The following is a 21916-nucleotide window of genomic DNA, read 5'->3' on the forward strand; positions in this document are numbered from 1 at the left end:
ACCCCAACATAATGAAGTACCGTATTTGAGATTACATGAAGAGACAGAAGCTTTTGCGCAAACTTTATTCCACGGAATATTTGTGGTTAATTCTCCAAAGATCTTTGGAACAGCCCTACCGAGTTCCTTCAGAAACTGTATACAAGTGTATCTTGAATAATTTTAATACTGTGATGCTGCTTTGAATTCAAAGGCCGGGTACACCAAATATTGATATGATTTAGAATCCTTTTATTGTATGTTTTCCCAAACCTGCCTAAAACTTTTGTACAGCACTGAATGTGTGTGTGTGTGTGTGTGTGTGTAACCGTTCTGTTAGGCAGGATGTGCTGTGATCTATGTCCGTGCCTTATCAGCCAAAAAATGTTTTAAATATTGGGCTGAGTCTTTTTAATATTATCATATAAGGAACATCTGCATTAATCATAGGGTGACTATGGTTTGTAAGTATTGTGTATTTGTTTCCTCTATAGTGTTCAGGTGACAGGTTCGCTTTAAGCATGTCAACTGCATGCTCCATGGGGTTGAGATCTGGTGATATGTAGAATATTCCACTTCTTCGCCATTTAAAAAAAAAAAAAAAAAGTCCAGGGTTGCCTTCGGGAGTATGTTTTGGATTTGTGTCTATCTGTACTATGAAGTGCCGTCTAATCAACCTTGCTGCAATTGGTTGAATATGAAAAGAAAGAATAGCAATGTACACTTTAGAATTCATCTGTCTACAGCTGTCTTCAGTCACATCATCAATAAAAACCAGTGACCTAATGCATTTGGAAGCAATGCATGCCCATGCCGTCAAACTGTCTTCACCATGTTTCACAGAGGATGTGGTGTTCTTTGGATCATGATATATTCCAAGCGTTCTCCAAACTTTCTTCTCATCATTCTGGTACATCTTAGTTTAATCTGGTTGATCTTAGTTTAATCTGTCCAAAGAATGCTTTTCCAGTACTGGATGTGCTTCTTTAGCTGTTTTTTTTTTGGCAAAGTCTAATCAGGCATTTCTATTTTTAAGGCTCAGAAATGGTTTGCACCTTGTGGTAAGCCCTCTGTATTTTGCTCTCATAACAATAATAATAATAATAATTTTTCATTTATATAGCGCCAACATATTCTGCAGCACTTTACAATTAAGCGGGGACATGTACAGACAATAAATTCAATACAAGTTAAGACCATTTAAATAGTGACATTAGGAGTGAGGTCCCTGCTCGCAAGTTTACAATCTACAAGGAAATGGGGGGGGACACAATAGGTGAAAAGTGCTTGTTACTTCAGGTCTGGCAATTATAATAAATAAATAGGGATTTTCATATAAAGCTGCATGATCCGGTCATGAGCCCGTGTGTTTAAGTGCAATAGTCAAGTATCAAGTGCTGTTATCATGTGTTGGAGGGTGTGGAGACAGATGAATAGTAGGGTAGATTCAGAATAATATCTGGAAGGAGGGAACAGGGCAAAGTTAGTTTACTGAGTAGTTGATGTGGTAGGCTTGGATGAAGAGATGGGTTTTCAAAGCGCCCTTGAATAGGTCGGGGCTATCAGCCTGATGGTCTGTGGAAGTGCATTCCAGAGAGCTGGCGCAGCACGAGAGAAGTCTTGGAGACGGAGGTGTGAGGTTCGGATTACAGGGATGTTAGTCGTAGGTCATTTGTAGAATGGAGGGCACGTGTAGGGCGATAGACGGAGATGAGAGAGGAGATATAAGGCGGTGCAGAACTGTGGAGAGCTTTGTGGGTGAGAGAGATGAGTTTATACTGGACCCTGTAGCGAATGGGTAGCCAGTGTAATGACTGGCACAAGATGGAGGCATCGGTGAAGTGGCTAGACAGAAATATGACCCTGGCTGCCGCATTCAAGATGGGAGGGGAGAAAGTTTGGTAAGAGGTAGACCAATCAGAAGAGAGTTGCAGTAGTCCAGACGAGAATGAATAAGAGCGACAGTAAGAGTCTTAGAAGTTTCAAAGGTGAGAAAAGGTCGGATTCTGGAGATGTTTTAGGATACAGGTGACAAGAGCGAGTGAGTGATCGGATATAGGGCGTAAAGGAAAGTTCGGTGTCGAATATGACCCCAAGACAGCAGGCATGCTGCTTGGAAGTTATGGTTGAACCCTCCAGGGTGTAATTTCGGTATTGGGTAGAGTGAGGTTAGTAGAAGGGAGAAACACAAGAAGTTCAGTTTTGGAGAGAATTAGTTTCAGATAGAGGGAGGACTTGATGTTAGGGACAGCAGACAGACAATCCTTGCTATTAGGGTAGGGGTGATGTCAGGGGAAGAAGTGTATAATTGGGTGTCATCAGCATAGAGATGATACTGGAACCCAAATCTGCTGATTGTTTGTCCAATAGGGGCAGTGTATAGAGAGAAGAAAAGGGGGCCTAGGACTGAGCCCTGCGGAACCCTGATAGTAAGAGGACGAGGAGAGGAAGAGGAGCCGGCAAAAGATACAGTAAAGGAGTGGTTGGAGAGGTAGGAGGAGAACCAGGAGAGGGCTGTGTCCTTCAGTCCTATAGAGCGGAGCATAGTGAGGAGGAGCTGGTGATCCACAGTGTCATGCGGCAGAGAGATCCAGGAGAATCAGCAGAGAGCAATGACCTTTGGATTTAGCTGTTATTAGATCATTAGAGACTTTAGTGAGGGCAGTTTCAGTGGAGTGTAAAGAGCGGAAACCAGATTGTAAGGGGTCAAGAAGAGAGTTATCCGAGAGAGAGCGGGTTAGACGGTAGTGGACCAAGCATTCCAGGAGTTTAGAGATGAAGGAAAGGTTAGAGACAGGTCTGTAGTTAGCAGTGCAGTTCTGGTCCAGGGATGGCTTTTTAAGTAAAGGGGTAATGATGGCATGTTTAAATGAGGAGGGAAAGATACCTGAATAAAGAGAGAGGTTAAATATTTTAGTCAGGTGAGTGTTGACCACTGGTGAGAGAGACTGCAGGAGATGTTTTGGAATGGGGTCACTTGCAGGTTGAAGGCCGAGCAGAAGCGAGGAGCTTGGAAACTTCTTTTTCTGAAACAGGCTCTAAGATGTCTAGTGAGCTTGAGGTGAGGCAGGGAAGGGGATCCAGACACTGAGGAGATTGGGCTGAGATATCCTGATGGATGTGGTTGATTTTTTTTCTAGGAAATAAGTGGCCAGATCCTCACCGCTGAGGTTGGTGATGGGGGCCTGTACTTTAGGTTTCAGGAGGGAGTTTAAGGTTTCAAAAAGTTGTTTTGGGTTGTTGGATAGTGAGGTCATGAGGGTGGTGAAGTAGGACTATTTGGCCAGATGAAGGGCAGAGTTATAGGTTTTGAGCATGAACTTATAGTGGATGAAGTCTTCTGCTAAGAGAGATTTTCTCCACTGCCGCTCTGCACACCTTGAGCAGCGCTGAAGAAAGTGTTTGCATTGTGTGCCAGGGCTGCCGTTGTCTGTGTCAGGTCTTTCTGCGTGTAGAAGGTGCTGCTTCATCCAGGGCATTCTTCAGTGTATTATTGAAGGCGACAGTGCAAGTCTGGACAGGAGAGGGAGGAGATGGGGGCTAAAGATGTGTGGAGATTGTCCATAAGCTGCTGGGTATTAATAGTACGTGTATTCCGAAAAGTGTGGTAAGTGGGAGTGTCACAGGTGAGGAGACAATTCTTGACAGAGAAGGAAAGAAGGTTATGGTCCGAAAGCGGGAGAGGGGAGTTAGTAAAGTCGTCCAGCGAGCTGGGACGTGAGAAAACCAGGTCTAGAGTATTCCCATCCTCATGAGTAGGAGAATTAGTAAACTGTGAAAAACCGAATGAAGAAGTTAGAGAAAGAAGATGAGGCAGATTGGGCGAGGGGATCATTGATGGGGATGTTAGTCTCCCATGATGAGGGTGGGGGTGTCACAGGATAGAAAGTGAGTAAGCCAGGTGGCAAAGTGGTCTAAAAACTGGCGGGAGGAGCCTGGAGAGCGATAAACAACCACCACTCGCAAGGAGAAGGGCTTAAAGAGTCTGACGGCATGGACTTCAAAGGAAGGAAATGTAAGTGAGGGAACCGAGGGGATGACCTGGAAAGCACATTGTGATGAAAGGAGCAAACCAACACCGCCACACTGTCCTCAGGTCTGGCGGTATGTGAAAATTTCAGCCCACCAAACGAGAGGGTGGAAGCGGCGGTGGTGTCTGAATCCTGGATCCAGGTTTCTGTAATAGCCAGAAGGTTAAGAGAATTGATGTCTTCTCGTTTTGGCAGACTTACATGCTGAAACACCTACATTCTGGAGAGTGTTCTTCATTTTTCAGAATTCCGGCTTGAAACTCGGTGACTTTTCCTCAAATATGATGTGAAAAAAAGATTTTGTGAGAATAAATAATTTTGGTAAAAAATTTGCGTGTTTTTTTTTTTTTCAAAATTTACCAAGAACTACTGAAGGGAGTCAATTTGACTCCCTACTATATTTTGAGGTCCTTTTGTCACTAAATGTTGCTATAAAGTTTTGTGCATAATTTTTTCACTCTGTCTTATTTACCCTGATGTTCATATAGATGTAGTTCAATTTACATGTCAACTTTTCACATTTTCCTTGTGTTTTACCTGCTTGTATTACTGTGTAATGCTGAACAAAATAGCTTGTTTACTCTAGGCTCTTATCTTATGCTAATGAAGGGTGGTGTTTTTCTAAGGTCCTTGCAGGAGACAGTATTCTGGATAGTAACTTTACTTTCAGTTCAGCTGAAGAGACAAAGAGAACAGACGCAGACATACGAGCTCTGAAGACTCATACAGGTATGAATTGTTATGAAATAGTTTAGCTGTCTGTCAACTGATTCAGCCCACCTACTTTTGAAGGTGGCAGAACAGTTATTATTTCTTTTAGTTTTCATTTCATTTCTATTTTTCAGCAGGGAACGATATAGAATTATGGAATTTGTGAGGAATATGGAGAGAAGACGTTTGATAAAGCCTCAGGATATTCTGGCTACTTTGCAATCCATACCGGAGGATGAATCGGAATCCGAATTGCAGGAACATGTATTTGATTCTGACAGTGATGAAGATTTCATTCCTAAGAACATATCAAGTGAATCTGAAGACTCAGAAGGAACAAATCCAGAAGGTAAGTAGTTATGTGTATTTATTTGTTCTTCCACACACTGAGTTAGGGCCTGTGCACAATTCTGTGCAGAATTCTGGCTGAATAGCCATCTGGATATTCTTGCTGCAATACAGGCCGTACCTGCCCGCTCATGCCTGAAGCTCCGCTCCGAACCCCGGGCTGGAGCCGCTGTCAGGGACAGAGCAGCGCTTGCGTACGCGCGAGCACGGCTCCGTCCCAGACAGCGGCTCCAGCCCGGGGTTCGGAGCGGAGCTTCAGGTATGAAACTCCGCTCTGTACCTGAGCGGGCAGGTACGGGCCGGATTGTGGTGAGAATATCCGGTCGGATATTCCGCCGCTAATCCAGCCAGTGTGCACGGACCCTTACAAAACAAAAATTCTAAATATTCATCAACTTTTTTCCAGATATTCGAAGCACATCAACTGGGGATCGGGCTCATGCAGTTATGTTGCCTCGTGACCATCCTCCTGGTCGTGGACAGAAAAAATCAGCAAAACGTCCCAGAAATGAAAGAACAACAGATAACGATGGCGGCGAAGGTAATGCAACAACAAACACCAGAGAAGGCGAATCTGAAGGAATACTAGTTTCAGCGGATGGTATTCAATGGAAACCTGTTGAAATTGGACAACACTTGCCTGGTAGGCGTGACAGCCAAAATATTCTTCGAGAAGCACCTGGCCCTACAGGATACGCCAGAAGAAATATCATTATCGATAGTCCTTTGAGCGCATGGCGTTTATTTTTTGATTCATATTTATTGACACATATAAAGAACTGTACGCTTGCAGAAGCATGCAGGAACAATAATTTACAGTTTACTCTATCTGATGAGGAGCTAGATGCATTCATTGCGATATTCTATGCTCGTGGTATATCTGGCACGAACCGTCACTCGATTAGCAGTATTTGGTGTAATGACTGGGGAATACCGTTTTGCAAAGCGACAATGTCTAGGGACCGCTTTGTTGAAATTATGAGGTTTCTCAGATTTGATGAGAAATCTACTCGATCGGAGAGACTGCAAACGGACAAGTTTGCTCTATTTTCTACTGTGTGGGACAGGTTTATTGAAAATTGTATTGCGTGTTACAAACCTGGCCCATACATAACGGTGGATGAGCAACTTTTCCCAAGCAAAACTAGGTGTCCATTCACGCAGTACATGCCTTCCAAACCAGATAAATATGGCCACAAATATTGGCTAGCTGTTGATAAGGAGAGCAAATATCTGGCAAATGGCTTCCCTTATCTAGGCAAAGATGACACACGCCGTGCTGAGGACCGTTTAGCTGACCATGTGGTAATGAAGTTATTGGACCCGTTTTTGAAAAAAGGTCGCAATGTTACAACCGATAATTATTTTACTTCATTAAAATTAGCTAAACAGCTAAAAAGCAAAGGAACAACCATCGTGGGAACACTGAATAAGATAAGGCAAGAAGTGCCTAAAGAAATAAAATCCATGAAAGAGGAATTGTACAACACTAAAGTGTTTAGAAATGAAGACAATTTTACACTTACAGTATATCAAGGAAAGCCCAACAAAAATGTTGTCATTTTGCGTTCCGTCCATCCAGATGTTGTTGTTGCGTCTGATTCCGCTAAAAAAACTCCAGAAACGGTAAAGTTTTACAATGAAACAAAATATGGAGTAGATGTAGTGGATCAGATGGCACGAAAATATACCACACGAACATCCACAAGGAGATGGCCTGTTCATGCATTTGAAAATGCCTTAGACTTTGCGGGTATAAATGCATGTATAATATTCAAGGAGATTACCCACCAAAAAATGTCACGCAAGGCATTTTTGCAAACGCTTGTGAGAGAGTTGAGTGGTCCTTATGTCACAGATAGGGAAAAGGGTTCCACGTCCCAAGTTTCTACATGTTCAGAAGTGATGGTTCAAACAAAATTTTGCCAGATCAAAGAAAAGTGCAAGAAAAATAGATCTGTCGGCAATTGTAAGACTTGTGGTAAGTCTTTGTGTGGGCAATGTACTGCCATAAATCAAAGGCAATGCCTAAAATGCGAAACACCAAATGTTTAGAAGGTGAATTCTGCGCCATATTTTCATTTTTATGCTCCTCCACCTACATTTTCTCTGCTTTTTGTTCTTCAGTTGTTGTTTATATGTGTGCACTTGAATAAAAAAAAATGTTTGAAAAACGTCTATTATAATTATTGTTATTTTCTGTAGAAAAATAAGAAAAGCAGAAAAAAAAAAACAATCAAAAGCATAACTGTTGGATCTCACAATAATAATACATTACAAAAAATATAATTATTAATAAATAACCACAAATGAAACTCTAAAAATAAACGAAAACAAGCAAGGAGTCAAAATGACTCCTTTCAGTAGTTCTAGGCGGGGTCACGAGTCCAGTAGTCCTAGTGTTAAAATCCATGTGATAATAACTGTAAAAAACTAATATTTAAAGTGAGCTTTTTTTTTTGAGTCCAGCTAATCTGAGCCCTCATGAGTCCAAGTTTATAGGATCTCTGCCCACACAGTACTGCTGCCATCTTGTGCTAAGCAACATAGAGGAGGACAAACTACAGAGCTGTCAGTCCATATTGTTTGGCGAAAATGGAGTTTAAAAAGTTGTCTCAATTTCTTAAATGGGGGACAAAATTGCACCGTGCTTGTAAAAACAAGTCTCTGTGCCATGATTTAAAATTCACTCTGTTCTTAAGAATGGAGAGATTTTTAATTTTATAGTTTACTGCTCGTTGCTTGGTTTACCAGCCATCACTGCAGTCTGACAGAAATGGCCGGTTTCCTAGGCAAGGAGTGCGCGCTCGAGAGCGGTTTGCTGCAGAGCTTGCAAGCGCAGCTTTGTAATGTGGTTGGATCGCTGGATCCTGCGAGCTTCACTGCCCCGGCGCTCTACCAATGCGTCGGAATCAAAAATGTCCTCTGCCTGCTGAATTGGAGAGCGCACAGTTCAGACGAGCGGCGAAACCTTTGGGGTGATATGTGCAAATGAAGGCAGATTGCAAAATGAGTTATATTGGCACAAATGAAGACCTACAGCCACACTTTGATTAATCAAGGCTTTTTCGCCATGATTCACTAATAAAAAGCTTTGAAAAAGTCACAACTGTCTTGCCCAACAAGAAGTTGCGTAAAAAAATTCTGCTTTTTCCGGTCATTTTCGCCGAGCTCCAACAAGATCGACGGAACTGGAGCATATTTTGGAACATTTTAAGAATGATCCTTAATTAAGGTCGTGGGGTTCCAAACCTTGAATTGGGAATATTTCCCTGTGTTCAGAATTCTTCTACTACAGCGGTCTCTTCATAGCAGTGAAGGAATGTGTGTTGTAACAAGTGGAGAAGATGCAATATTTCTGTCATCCGCCCAATAGTCCCTATAAGATCCGGTTGGAGCTGTTTTCCAGATTTAGCTGGTTAATTTCCTGTGTCAATGAGATATTACTGGCATTTCTGGTATTTCTGGAACTATGTTTAACCCCTTCCTGCCTCAGACATTTTTTTTTTAAATTTTCCCTCCACATCTTCCAAGAGCTCTAAGTTTTTTTTAGTTTTTTTTCCCCGTCTATACAGCCACATGAGTTGTCACTTTTATATGATACCCTTTGTTTTGCCATGTAAAGTAGAGAAAAATTGGGGAAAAAATTCCAAGTGCAGTGAAGTTGTGAGTTGAAAAAAATGCAATTCAGACATTGTTTTTTGGGTTTTGTTTTTCTGGCTATTAATGTGCAGTATAATAACCTGGAAACATGACTCCCTCAGGTCAGTAGGGTTTTTTCTTCTGTATTTTAGTGGTTAAAGAAAATTCAGAAATTTGTAAAAGGGTAAAAAAAAATTTGTTTTGTTTTGCCATTTTTTTTTTTTTAGACCTGCAATTTGTTTTTTTCAGTCAGCGTGTCTGTTTGAGAGCTGGTACTTTGCATGACAAGCTGACGTTTTAATTTCATGACTACCATTTTGAGGTATACTATGCCCAGTTGCGTTTTTTTTTTTTTTTTTTCTCTTGTTTTTGTGATGATGCACTAAAATACATAAGTTCTGTCTTTTTTTGCTTTAATGGGAACCTGCCCGATGACGCATGCCGACCCAGACCGTGGGTAGCATGTATCAGTCACTGGTTGTACGTTCACAGCCATGTAGCTTTGTGTCTGAAATGCTGCGGTGTTTCAGAGAAAAATATACTTTTAATAACCCCTTGGGACGGAGGGGTGCTGGTAACTAGTCGTACAGGCAGGTAGAAGGTGGCTTCTCCCTGCCCACTGCCAGTGACTGACAAGTCTGTGCCCACATGCATGTATGAGCAGACGCTTGCCAGTTACTGTCAACGGGTGAGGAGGAGCCGCCCACGACCCGCCTGTACGACTAGTAACCCATGTACCTCGGTTCCAGGGGGCTAATAAAGGGAACCTGTCAGCAGGATTGTGCACAGTAACCTACAGACCGTGTCAGGTTGGCGCTGTTATTCCGACTAATGTGATATTTTGGTTGATGAAATCCATCTTGTGGTTGTTTAGTCTTTATTTTCAGGTAATGAGATTCTCGTGCTTCGGGGCGGCCTGTGGGGGGGTCTTCATGTGGTGCTCTGATTAGCTATTCACCAGTTTTGCTTCTGATAGGTCAATGATCCCTCAATACTTCCTATTTTTACATACTGTATATCTTAATGTTTTGAAAACAAAATTACATTTATCATGGAGGTTGTAGCATGATCATATCTATAATATCCTCGTATTCATTTTATTTAGTGATATAAATTTGTTGAGAAAAAAAAAATTCTTCCTCAGAATGGCATCATCCGCTCCTGCACAGTAGCATAATTCAGAACGTGATAGATGCTACTGTGCAGGCACCACTGCCATTTTGCTAGAGGAAAAAAAAATGTCTCCACCAAGATGGTGCCGGTCGCGTCTGCGCACTAGCATCTATCAGCGATCCGATAAATGCTACTGCGCAGGCCCAGTGTTGGTTGAGACCTTTTTTCCCCCCTCTAGCAAAATGGCGGTGGTGCTTGCACAGTAGCATCTAGCGCGTTCTGAATTATGCTACTGTACAGGAGCTGACGGTGCCATTCTGAGGAAGAATTTTTTTTTTCTCAACAAATTTATATCACTAAATAAAATGAATACAAGGATATTCTAGATATCATCATGCTACAAACGCCATGATAAATGTAATTTTTTTTTTAAGGATCGGTGACCTGTCAGAATCCATACTGGTTAATAGCAGCAGGCCTACATGATCTTGTCCTTAACGAACCGCTTAAATGCCACTGTTAGCGATTTGACAGCAGCATGTAAGGGGTTATACCAAAAGCGATCGAAGCTAACTGTGGGCGTTGCTGTTACAGGCGGATGTCGGCTGTTTAACATAGTTTACATCTGCCAGTATGGAACATGCTCGGCTCCTGAGCTCACTACATAAAACTGCACCTGACGTGTTCTGTACATGTATGTAAGGGGTTAATTTAATGATTATCCCTAACATTTTGAACCATACAGTATCATGTTTGTTTGTGTTTTTTTTTGTGTGGATTTTTCACAAAACAGTTCATTGCTCCATGGGGTGATCATTGTAACTTGGAAAAATAAGACTATGTTCACACGTTGCGTTTTTGATGCAGGTTTTTTTGCCTTTTTTTTTTTTTTTAAGTCAAAAGTCTATGAAATTTCTGAAATCTCATGCGCACAGCTTGGTATTTTATTTTTTTTTTTTTCTCAGTATTTAACCTAAGGTTTTGCAGAATGGAGTGTGAGACTTTGTGTTTTTTCAGTGTTTTTCACCCATTGAAACCAATGAGTGGTGCAAAAAAACACTGCAAAAACCCCAGTTCTTGCTGCGTTTTTTGTGACAACCTGATTATGTAGAATCAGATTTTCTCCTTCACCTCATTGGGGGACACAGACCATGGGTGTATGCTGCTGCCACTAGGATGCTGACACTAAGGCTATGTTCACACGTTGCGTCCTGTCCCTGTTTTCCCGCAGCGGATTTGATAAATCTGCAGGGCAAACCCGCTGCGGTTATCCCTGCAGGTTTATCGCGGTTTGTCCTGGGGGTTCCGCTGCAGGATTTTACCCCTACTATTGATGCTGCATATGCAGCAACATACAGCATCAATAGTAGTGTTAAAAATAATAAAATCATGGTATACTCACCCTCTGACGTCCCGATCTCCTCGGCGCTGCAGGTGGCGGTCCGGTTCCAAAGATGCTGTGCGACCAGGACCTTCGTGACGTCACGGTCATGTGACCGCGACGTCACCGCAGGTCCTGGTCGCATAGCAAACCTGAGACTGGACGGTCGTGTGCAGCGCTGAGACTTCAGAGGTGAGTATTGCATTATTTTTTATTTTAATTCTTTTTTTTTTTTTCTTTTACTCAAATATGGTTCCCGGGGCCTGGAGGAGAGTCTCCTTTCCTCCCCCCCGGGTACCACCTGCACATTATCCGCTTACTTCCCGCAACGTGGGCACAGCCCCATGCGGGAAGTAAGCAGATCAATGCATTTCTATGGGTGCAGAATCGCTGCGATTCTGCACAAAGAAGTGACATGCTGTGGGTTGTAAACCGCTGCGTTCCCGCGCGGTTTTTCCCGCAGCATGTGCACAGCGGTTTGTGGTTTCCATAGGGTTTACATGTTACTGTAAACGCTATGGAAACTGCTGCGGACCCGCAGCTGCAAAATCGCCGCGGTTTCGCGGCAAAAACCGCAATGTGTGAACATAGCCTAAGTTAACACAAAAAAGGTTAGCTCCTCCTCTGCAGTATACACCCTCGTGCTGGTTCCAAGATAACCAGTTCTTGCTTTAGTGTCCTTAGGAGGCACACGGGTCTGGTCTTCAGACCACAAGATCTTTTTTTATTTTACATTTTTACCAATTTTTACATTTACAAGTGGAATGAAGGGGCGACGGATCCTTTCCTTTCTCCCCGAAACATCAACAGGTGCCTCTCCGTATCCTCTCCTGCGACGTGGGATGCCAAGCCTGGGCAGAATTTTTGGGTGCGACGGGTCCCTTCTAGGGCACCGATCTCCCCACACCCCTAACGGATGAGCACATGGAGTGTTGCCTCCACATATCCTCTTCTGCAGCCAGGCCTAATACCGGACATTTAGCCCTGTCCCTTCCTAGGGGATTTAACCCCTTGGATGTACAGTGGCCCCTTTTTTGGCATCTGAGCAGCCCCCACTGCACCACCACTGTTAAAGCGGATGGTACAAGGAGGCAGATGGTACAAGGAGGCGGACGGTCACTCCCTTCTAACAGGGATGGTGGATTGATGATTTTTCCCCTTATCCCTGCACCGTCCAGATCAGCAGCAGCACAGGAGGACCTGCAGCAAGCTGCCTTACCTGGCACCCGGCAGCTTCTCCGGTGCTGGGGCTGTAGGGCTCCTTTCAGGCGGTCCGGGGCGGCGCTGGTTAAGGGAGACCCATTTTGACTGCGGGGTTGCATATTTGGCCAATTCCTGCATCGGCGCCGCAAATTTAGGCCCCGGCTTTGGTCCTGTACTGGGCTGCAACTCCTGCCTCCGCCCATGCGATGAAGCGATGTGGAGGCTCCGCCCACCGGTCCTGGTGCTTCTCGCTCAGCACTAGTCTCCTAGTCTCCCCCCATACTGCCTCAGGACACACTAACTGCCATCAGGAAGGACGAAAAAGTCCTGGCAGCAAGTGTTCTCAGCGCAGTCACACAGACCTTGGTAAGGGAGCGCTGCATTATACATCCTCCCTGCTGTATCCCCTTTTCTCAGCAGCATCCCTTCTCAGCAGCCCCTATTATGATAGGTCCACATTGAAGGGTACATTATATCTCCGCCTAAGGCATCTAAAAAGTCTAACAAGACTGTGGCTATATTTTTTACTTCATGCTCCTCCTGCCAGTCTGCGTTTCCTAAGGCTCAGAGATCGCCGCTCTGCAATGCCTGTGACCCCAACTGCGCTCAGGAGCCCTCTGCCGCCACTGAGCCCAGTGTACCTAGTCCCCCTGAGTTCGCTTCGTCACTGTCTCAATCCATGGCTTCGCTGGCCAAAGCTATTGAATCCCTCCGTGATACTTCGGGGGACCGGAGCATTTGCAGGACTGATGTAGACGGATCCTCCCCAAGCCGGGAGCAGTTGATTAGCAGGGGCCGAAAGCACTCTAGAAGCCTACAGGCACCTAGAAAACGGGTCCGTAGCACGTCTCCTGAGCAGACATGTGCCTTGTCATCTCAGAGCTCTGTTTCTCTCTCTCTCTCCCTCAAATCCTTAGATCCGGATTCACCAGATTTTAAGAAAACAGTGGATTTGCAGATTGAGGTTGTCAACCAGGCTCTGGATCAAACCGTGCCCTTTAAGAGAACTAAATGCTCTCATAAGGCATTTGCTATTCATCCTGAATTTAGAGCCATAGTTAATAGGCACATAGAACGCCCAGATAAACACTTCACCGGACAACGGCCTCTTGAAGCAAATTATCCTTTTTCAGCCATTCTGAAAAAAAGATTGGGCTGAATCTCCGGTGGTAGATCCCTCAGTATCCCACCTAGCATCCAAAACTCTCCTGTCCGTGCCGGATGGCTTATCCATCAAAAATCCCACGGACCATCAGATAGAAAGTTTGTCTCGCTCTGTCTTTGGCGCCTCAGGTTCGGCTCTCTATACATCCTTTGCTACATCGTTAAAGTAAAAAAACAAACGCTACATACTTACCTACCGCTGTCTGTCCTCGGCACTGTGCTTCTCTGCTCTGGCTGTGAGCACAGCGGCCGGAAAGCAGAGCGGTGACGTAACCGCTCTGCTTTCCGGCTGCCCGGCGCTCACAGCCAGAGCAGAGAAGCAGAGCGCCGAGGACAGACAGCGGTAGGTAAGTATGTAGCGTTTGTTTTTTTACTTTTAGGATGGTAACCAGGGTAAACATCGGGTTACTAAGCGCGGCCCTGCGCTTAGTAACCCGATGTTTACCCTGGTTACCAGGGACCTCGGGATCGTTGGTCGCTGGAGAGCTGTCTGTGTGACAGCTCTCCAGCAACCAAATAGCGGCGCTGCAGCGATCCGGATCGTTGTCGGTATCGCTGCAGCGTCGCTTAGTGTGACGGTACCTTTACTCCATCCGGATTGCAATGAGGGTACTAGGAAAGATGGTGGCCGCAATGAAAGCAGTCCCTTTTGCCCAACTGCACCTTTGTCCCCTACAACATGCCCTTCTGGGAATTTGGGACAGAAACCCGTTCTCTCTCAACTGCAGGTGCCACTTGTCCCTGCAGGTCAGATAGGCTCTCAGGTGGTGGACGTTGAACTCTTCCCTCAATCAGGGGAAGTCTTTCCTATCCGTTCAATGGCTGGTGGTGACTACCGACGCCAGTCTTTCGGGCTGGGGAGCAGTCTTCCGCCACCACACTGCTCAGGGCCGCTGGTCAGTTCAGGAATCAAAGCTACCGATCAATGTTCTGGAGATTCGTGCTATTCGGCTGGCCGTGCAACAGTTCCATCATCTTTTAGCGGGTCACCCCATCCGTATTCAATCAGACAACTCCAAGGCTGTGGCATAAATTAATCATCAAGGGGGTACCCGGAGCAGGGCGCCATGTCCGAGGTAACTCGCATCCTTCGATGGGCAGAGAACAACCACTCGGTGATCTCAGCCGTGCATATTCCAGGGGTGGAAAACTGGATGGCAGACTTCCTCAGCCTTCAGGGTCTCGCCTCGAGGGAGTGGGAGCTTCATCTGGAAGTCTTCAACCAGATCTGTCTTTGCTGGGGGATCCCAGATGTGGATCTCATGGCGTCCAGGCTGAATGCCAAGTTTACCCAGTTTATAGCAATGTCTCGACATCCGAGAGCTATCGGTGTCGACGCTCTGGTTCTTTCGTGGCACCAATTCTGCCTTCCGTACATTTTTCCCCCTCTACCGTTGCTCCCCAGAGTAATCAAGAAGATCAAGGCGGAAGGAGTCCCAGTGATTCCGGTCGCTCCCGATTGGCCACACGCACGTGGTTCACACAGTTGGTATGCCTCGTCACCAACATACCCTGGAGGCTGCCGATCTACCACTAGAGCTCAGGGACCCTGTGATTAATGGCGTAGCCGTGAAATCCTGGGTCTTGACCCAAGCTGAGTTTTCTCAACAGGTCATTTCCACTATGGTTAGTGCCCGTAAACCCACATTGGTCCGTATATATCACCATACCTGGAAGACATTTTTTTTGCTTGGTGCAAGGATCGTGGTCTTTTCCCTCTTTGCTTCAGTTCCCACCATTTTAGAGTTCCTACAGGCTGGTATGGACTCCGGTCTGGCACTCTGCTTTCTTAAGGGTGAAATCTCCGCTCTATCGGTCTTATTTCAGAGACGCATTGCATCAAAACTTCAGGTTAAGACCTTTTTTCAGGGGGTGTCACACGTCTCTTCTCCCTATCACATACCTTTAGAGCCTTGGGACCTCCACTTGGTGCTAAGTGCCCTTCAGGAACCTCCCTTTGAACCTCTTCAGGACATTTTGTTGTTTTTTCTGTCCTGGAAGTTTGCCTTATTTGTGGTGATCACATCGATCAGAAGTGTTTCGGAATTAGCCACCTGATCCTGCCTGGAGCTTTTCCTTAATTTCCATCAGGACAAGGTTGTACTCAGGCCGTCGCCGTCCTTTTTGCCAAAGGTCGTTTTGTCCTTCCATCTTAATGAGGACATTGTTCTTCCTTCCTTTTGTCCGGCCCCTATTCACAGGGTTGAAAGAGCACTCCACACTCTGGACATGGTCAGAGCTCTCCGAAGGTACATCTCAAGGGCTGCGTCCTTCAGACAAACACATGCTCTGTTCGTTCTCCCGGAAGGTCACAGGATGGGTCTTGCCGTTTCTGAGGCCACGATAGCTAGGTGGATTTGTTCCACCATCCAGGAGTCATATCGAGTCAGAAGTCAGCCCATCCCAGTGGGGATCAGAGCACACTCCACTCAGGCGGTGGGGGCTTCTTGGGCCATTCTGCATCAGGCGACAGCGGAGCAGGTCTGTAAAGCTGCGACTTGGTCCAGTTTACAGACCTTCACAAAGCACTATAATATTCACTCTCAGGCTTCAGCGGATGCGAGTCTGGGCAGAAGAATTCTGCAGACAGCGGTGGTGCACATCTAGGCAGTTGTTGCATGAAGCCTAATCCTTTGCGTTTGTTTTCCCACCCATTGACTGCTTTGGGATGTCCCATGGTCTGTGTCCCCCAATGAGACGAAGGAGGAACAGGGATTTTTGTGTGCTCACCGTAAAATCCTTTTCTCCGAGCCACTCCTTTGGGGACCCAGCACCCACCCTGTTAGCCTAATGGCTTATATGGCTTTGACTGTTCTTTTAAGTTGACATGTTGTACTCTATGTTGCTAAGGTACCGTCACACTGAGTTTGACGGTACCGTAACTGTTTGTTCCTACTGCTTTTGCACCGAACTGGTTCTTTGGGAGCTAGCACGAGGGTGGGAGATAACTTCTTTTTTTTTTTCGTGTTAACTTGTGTCAGCCTCCTAGTGGCAAGCAGCATACACCCATGGTCTGTGTCCCCCAATGAGTGGCTCAGAGAAAAGGATTTTATGGTGTGTCCACACAAATTCATGTTTTTTGTTTTACTAAATTTGATCAGCATGTACAAGAGACAAATGCACCCAAACAAAAATATTGCAAAAAGAGCAGCACAAAACACAACAAAAACGAAGCAAATCCTGCTTTTTGAGACGTTTTTTACAGTAAAGAGAGCAGGTTTTCCCTTAGGGTAAAAACGCATCAAAAACGCAACGTGTGAACATAGCCAAACTAATCATTTGGAAGTTTAAAATGAAAAGAAGGAACATAACTAATCCAGATGGAGCAAAACCTTGGTGCTGTTGGCTTTTGAATGCAGGTGGATCCGCATGTGTTCATTGAACCGTGCGGAATCACCATGTCCAATACATTGTACGAGTGACATTTATCTTGTGGAGGCTCTCATCTCTCCAAGATAAATTGACATGCTGCGGTCTGGAGAGACACGCCACGTGTCCGCCTCTGCAGGGAAGCCGTGGGCATCTGTGTGCGCATAGTGAAGATGGGATTTCTTGAAATCCCATCCACTATGCTGTAACATCTGGACGCTGCGTCCAACCCGCAGCGTTTACTGACTGTGTGCAGATACCCTTAAAGTTTACTGATCCCTTCTCACAAAACTTTTAAAACATGGTCTTGCTGCAAGGACTGTGGAGTTGGTATAAAATGGACCGACTTATATAATACATTGGGTACAGTAGTTCAGTGCAGGATGTGATGTCAATGTTTCCATAATAATTTGGGAAAGTTAAGAAATGTCCTATAAATGTCTGTTCTGTTCCTAATCTAAGGATCTCCGCTTTTAGCTGAGATGAATCTGTGCTGCACTTTATGTACATGCTCAGTAGTGACCTTTCCTGTGGAGTCCGAGTTGGGGAAATTGAGGCTTTGGAGGTTTGGCTTACCCACTCCACAGCCCTAGTCTTACTGCCCTTATCCCCACAGAATTTTAAAACTGCTTTTAGTTTACATTCTAGTCAAATATGTTTTCGATCTGTTCTATTATGCTCAGTAACTTTTGAATACTTTCTTTTCAGTGGATTCTGCTGCCTGCACGATATGTGCTGGAAACTTCCCTTATATTTTGAGATGCTTTTGTCCAATGGTTTGACTATCCAAAGGAACTTATTTGGGGTTATATATGGCACACACAGTGTATAGTAAGAGTTAAATAAAGCCATGGCCACCTGGTGTCCAATGCATTAGCTTAAATGGGACGAGGGTAGCGGGGTCCGCACAGCACGGGCCAAGAGCAGCGTGCTACCTCAGAGATTTACTACTAGGCAAACCAGTAAGTGAATGCAGTAAATGGTGTGATGAACAGACTAGCTAATCATCGTGATCCATCACACATTTTAATGGTGAAATGCACATGATTGGAGTGGTCCTATAGTATTGAGTTAACCAGTTCTGAAGGGTTACAGTTCTGTACACTTTCTGCACAGTGAGGAGCTGGGTTATATGTTGGAGCCGACTGTGCCCCATCCAGCGGTTTCCTGACATTTATCTTCTAGGATGTTGATTCTTCTCAGTTATCTATTTTTTTTCCTTGATTCAGCAGATTCCTGTTTAGTTTTAGTCTTCGGTGGAAAAGGAAACAGATTTTTCAGATTCTACGACATCCGTTCCCTAAACTTTCACTGTATCCAGTGTTTTATAACAGGAAGTATTTTATCCGTGCATTTCCCCCTGATGGCTATCACTTTCTACCAGTCTTTATAAGGCTCGGCTGAGGTTATACTAAACTAGCTATTGAACCCGTTCTCCGCCCGGCTGGTGAGTGTTTTTATTGGTAAATTTTAGATGGTCTTCAATAAAACGGCGCTGGAGATCACAGTATGCACTCACGCGGACTCGGCGCCATTTTATTGAACTAATGTACTGTAACGTCAACATAGCAGTGAGCACACGCCGGCGCATGGATTGACTCCGGTGTGGTGCCCCAGTCAATCCATGCGCATCCCACAATATCCGGCACCATTTTGTTGAAGACACTGTGTCTGAAAAATCGCACACTAATTCACTTCGGACAGAAGGACACATCTTCCGCTATAGATGTCATTTTTGTGAAACCACTCATGTGAATTTCCATATATAGTGTATTCAATAAAATGGGGCCTGAGATCGCGGTATGCACATGTGCTGATTTTATTGAAGTAATGTACTGCAATGTCGTCATGGTAGTGCACACGCGCCGGCCATGGGGATAATGGCGATGGCTGGCGCGTGAACACTATGTTGAAGTTGTAGTACAATTCTTCAATAAAATGGTGCCATTTTGTTGAAGACAGTCTGAGAATTCGCACACAGTGTTTTTTTTTTTAAAAACAAATGGGGCTGTAATGCGGTATGTACACGTGCTCACTCTGGCACCACACGGCGCAGGCGCCGCCCATCCCGGCTTCGTACGGAAAGACGCATACACCGGTATGTGTAAGATAGTGTGGCGTCCAGGGCACCATATAGTTCTGGTGACATGTTTTATCTAGTTCTATTCTCACACATTTAGTGCATGGAAATGGGGTCACCGGAAGGAACTGTGCACACCAATGTACTAGTGAGATGGGGTGCATGGACATTTCCTAGTATTTGTAAAAATTTAAAGGGGACCTCAATAGGAACCTAAGTTGGTTTCAGTGCTATGTTGCTCAGTGGGAAAAATAAAAATGGCCAGTGTAGGAAAAGTATTTTTTGAAATCCATATGTACCATCTCCTTTCTATCTTTCTATATAGAATGACATGGTATATTCTTTATGCTACTATTTGGGGGCCTCTTTAAAGGGATATACCATTAATGTATGATAATTGGGGGTTCCACCTCAGAACTGGTCTCGTCATACCTGTTAAGACAGGAAATGAATGCAGAGTTGGCGCCCATGTGTGGTGTTACCTATTCGTTTCTATTGTTATACTGGTTGTACTGGAAATAAACATGGAAGCCTGTTATGTGGTTTCTGTAACCTTTATAGAAATGGATGTTGATATGAACTGACAAATCTCCATTCACTTCTTACCTGGATTAGCAGGGAACGTGCTCCCGGTCGTAGTTTACTGGCTGCATCAGTGACCTCACGATTACAGTGCTCCACACCGCTGCTGCCAATCGCTGGGCTCACACTTTCACACTCTGCACCCCTTCTATCATGTACCTGGTAAATGGGGACCCTGTCGGTGTGTGTGGATATCTCCCATTCACATCAGATGGTTGACTTTCACCTTCAAGTTGTTTTTCTGTGATGTTTCTATGTGCATTACCAGGTGATAATAAAAAAAAATTTTCTTGCGTGTCACTACAATTAACATGTGCTCTTCTTCATCCTTCAGGTCAGGTCCGTATCTGTGGATCTCAACACCGACCCATCTTTGCTGATTGATATTCCGGATGCACTTAGCGAGCGGGACAAAGTCAAGTTTACTGTCCATACAAAGGTGAGATACTTGTGAACGGGCAGCGCAGTATTTTGGTTATAATTATTTTTTTTTCTTCGGCATTTTGAGTTACAGGGCTCCAGATGGTGACCACAATGGCTGCCAATGCGCCCTAGAATTGGCCAGTGTTAACAAGAGTTCCATCTTATTTTTGCATACCTATAAGGGGTAGGTTATTACGACAGTGATACTGAGCTTCATCCAGAATAGTGGGCCAATTTTTTTTTCTCACTTGTCATCCATGTGCAATCCATCGTATGCAATTTGTTTTTTTTGTTTTTTTTACTCTGCAGCTATTAATAATTTACAAGAACATTTACAGTTTCCTTTTAGTATAGCATTGTAATGTAGCTGTAAAAATCTGATGCTATGGTGTGGCATGTGATTTTGTCTCAAACCCATAAGCTTGAATGGGTGAGTCTCATCCGAGTTTTCATAGGAAAATTGAGCATACTGCAAATTTTATTATTTTTATTTTCACATGAAGATTCAGGCAGTGAAAAAGAATCGCTCATCTGCACTACCTCATTTTGGAAGTATAGGTACGTCCAAGGTCGCCTACCAATGTTTGTTACAGGCTCCGGCAATGGGCCCGCAATTTTTCCATCATATGTCAACTGATTTCATCAGCTGACATCTGCCCCTAACAGCCACGGGTGGAATCGTGATCCACCCGTGGCTGTTCACATGTTAAATGCCGCTATCAATCTATGGCGACGGCGTTTAACATGATCACGCCAGAAGCATGTCATCGGCGCTTGTGTCACATGACTGCGGGTCGCCGATGAGTTGCTATAACAACCCCCGGGGTCTGCAGGAGACCCCTTTGGTTGTCATCACTGAACTGCTATGAGCGCTGCACTCATAGCAGGTAAGCATTTTAGTTATACATAGCAGGGCTACTATTGGCGACTATTAAAGTCAGTAAAAAAAAAAAAAGTTTTTTAAAATAAATATAAAAGTGTAAATCATCCCCCGATACGACTCATTCAAAAGAAAACCATAAAAAGAAAAATACACATAGTTGGTATCGCTGCATTCAGTATCGCCTGATCTATCGGTATATAAAAAACTATCCGATTGGTAAACTGCGTAATGAGAAAAAAAAAACTAAAAACGCGAGAATTACTGGTTTTTTGGTCACTGCAACATTGCATTAAAATGGTATCAATAAAAACATCCGCTCGGCATTTAAAAATATGCTGTCACCCAGCCCCCAGATCACGAAAAATGGACTCTACTGGTCTCGGGAAAACTGCAATATATATCTAATTTTTTTTTAATGCAAACTTTGGATTTTTTTTCTTCACCATTTAATTAAAAAAGAACCTATACATGCTTGGTACCTAAGCGCTCGTAATGACCTGGAGAATCATAATGGCTGATCAGTTTTAGCATTTAGTGAATATGGTCTAAAAAAAAAAAAAACACCCAAAAATCCGTTGTAGAATAGCACTTTGAATTTTTTTTCCCCGTTTTCCAGTACACAGTATGGTAAAACCAACGGTGTCATTCAAAAGTACAACTCGTCCCACAAAACAAGCCCTCACTTGGCCATATGATGGTGAAGGGGTTAAAAAAAATCTGTGCCGAATGATGAACGATTTACAGATTTCAAAATCCACAGTTCATATTATTTGTGCAGATTTTGTGGGAAAGCTGCGGATTAGCCCCATTACTTTACAATGAAGCGAATTCATGTGCAAACTTGTGGCAGGTTTTAGCTGCAATAGGCAGAAACAAAGGAGAAAAGCGAAAGATGTAAGACATAGACCAAGTGTTTTTATTTTTTTGGTTTTTGTTTGTTTTTTTTATAGCCTTAGTTAGATTATTTTTAGATTCTAACATTTAATTGCATGTTTAAAACTGTCCGG

General features: G+C 44.2%; 1 protein-coding gene across 1 annotated transcript in view; it reads left to right on the forward strand.

Moving 5' to 3' along the window:
- The window catches only part of SNX5 (sorting nexin 5), an 84886-nt gene that overhangs the window by 18837 nt on the left and 44133 nt on the right, over window positions 1-21916 (forward strand). Inside the window, exon 2 of the mRNA XM_069768959.1 lies at window positions 19938-20042. Within this exon, the coding sequence (XP_069625060.1) occupies window positions 19938-20042 (105 nt within the window). The remainder of the gene's footprint in view (window positions 1-19937; window positions 20043-21916) is intronic.

Source organism: Ranitomeya imitator, chromosome 5 (genome assembly GCF_032444005.1).
Source record: "Ranitomeya imitator isolate aRanImi1 chromosome 5, aRanImi1.pri, whole genome shotgun sequence".
Classification (NCBI taxonomy): Eukaryota; Metazoa; Chordata; class Amphibia; order Anura; family Dendrobatidae; genus Ranitomeya; species Ranitomeya imitator.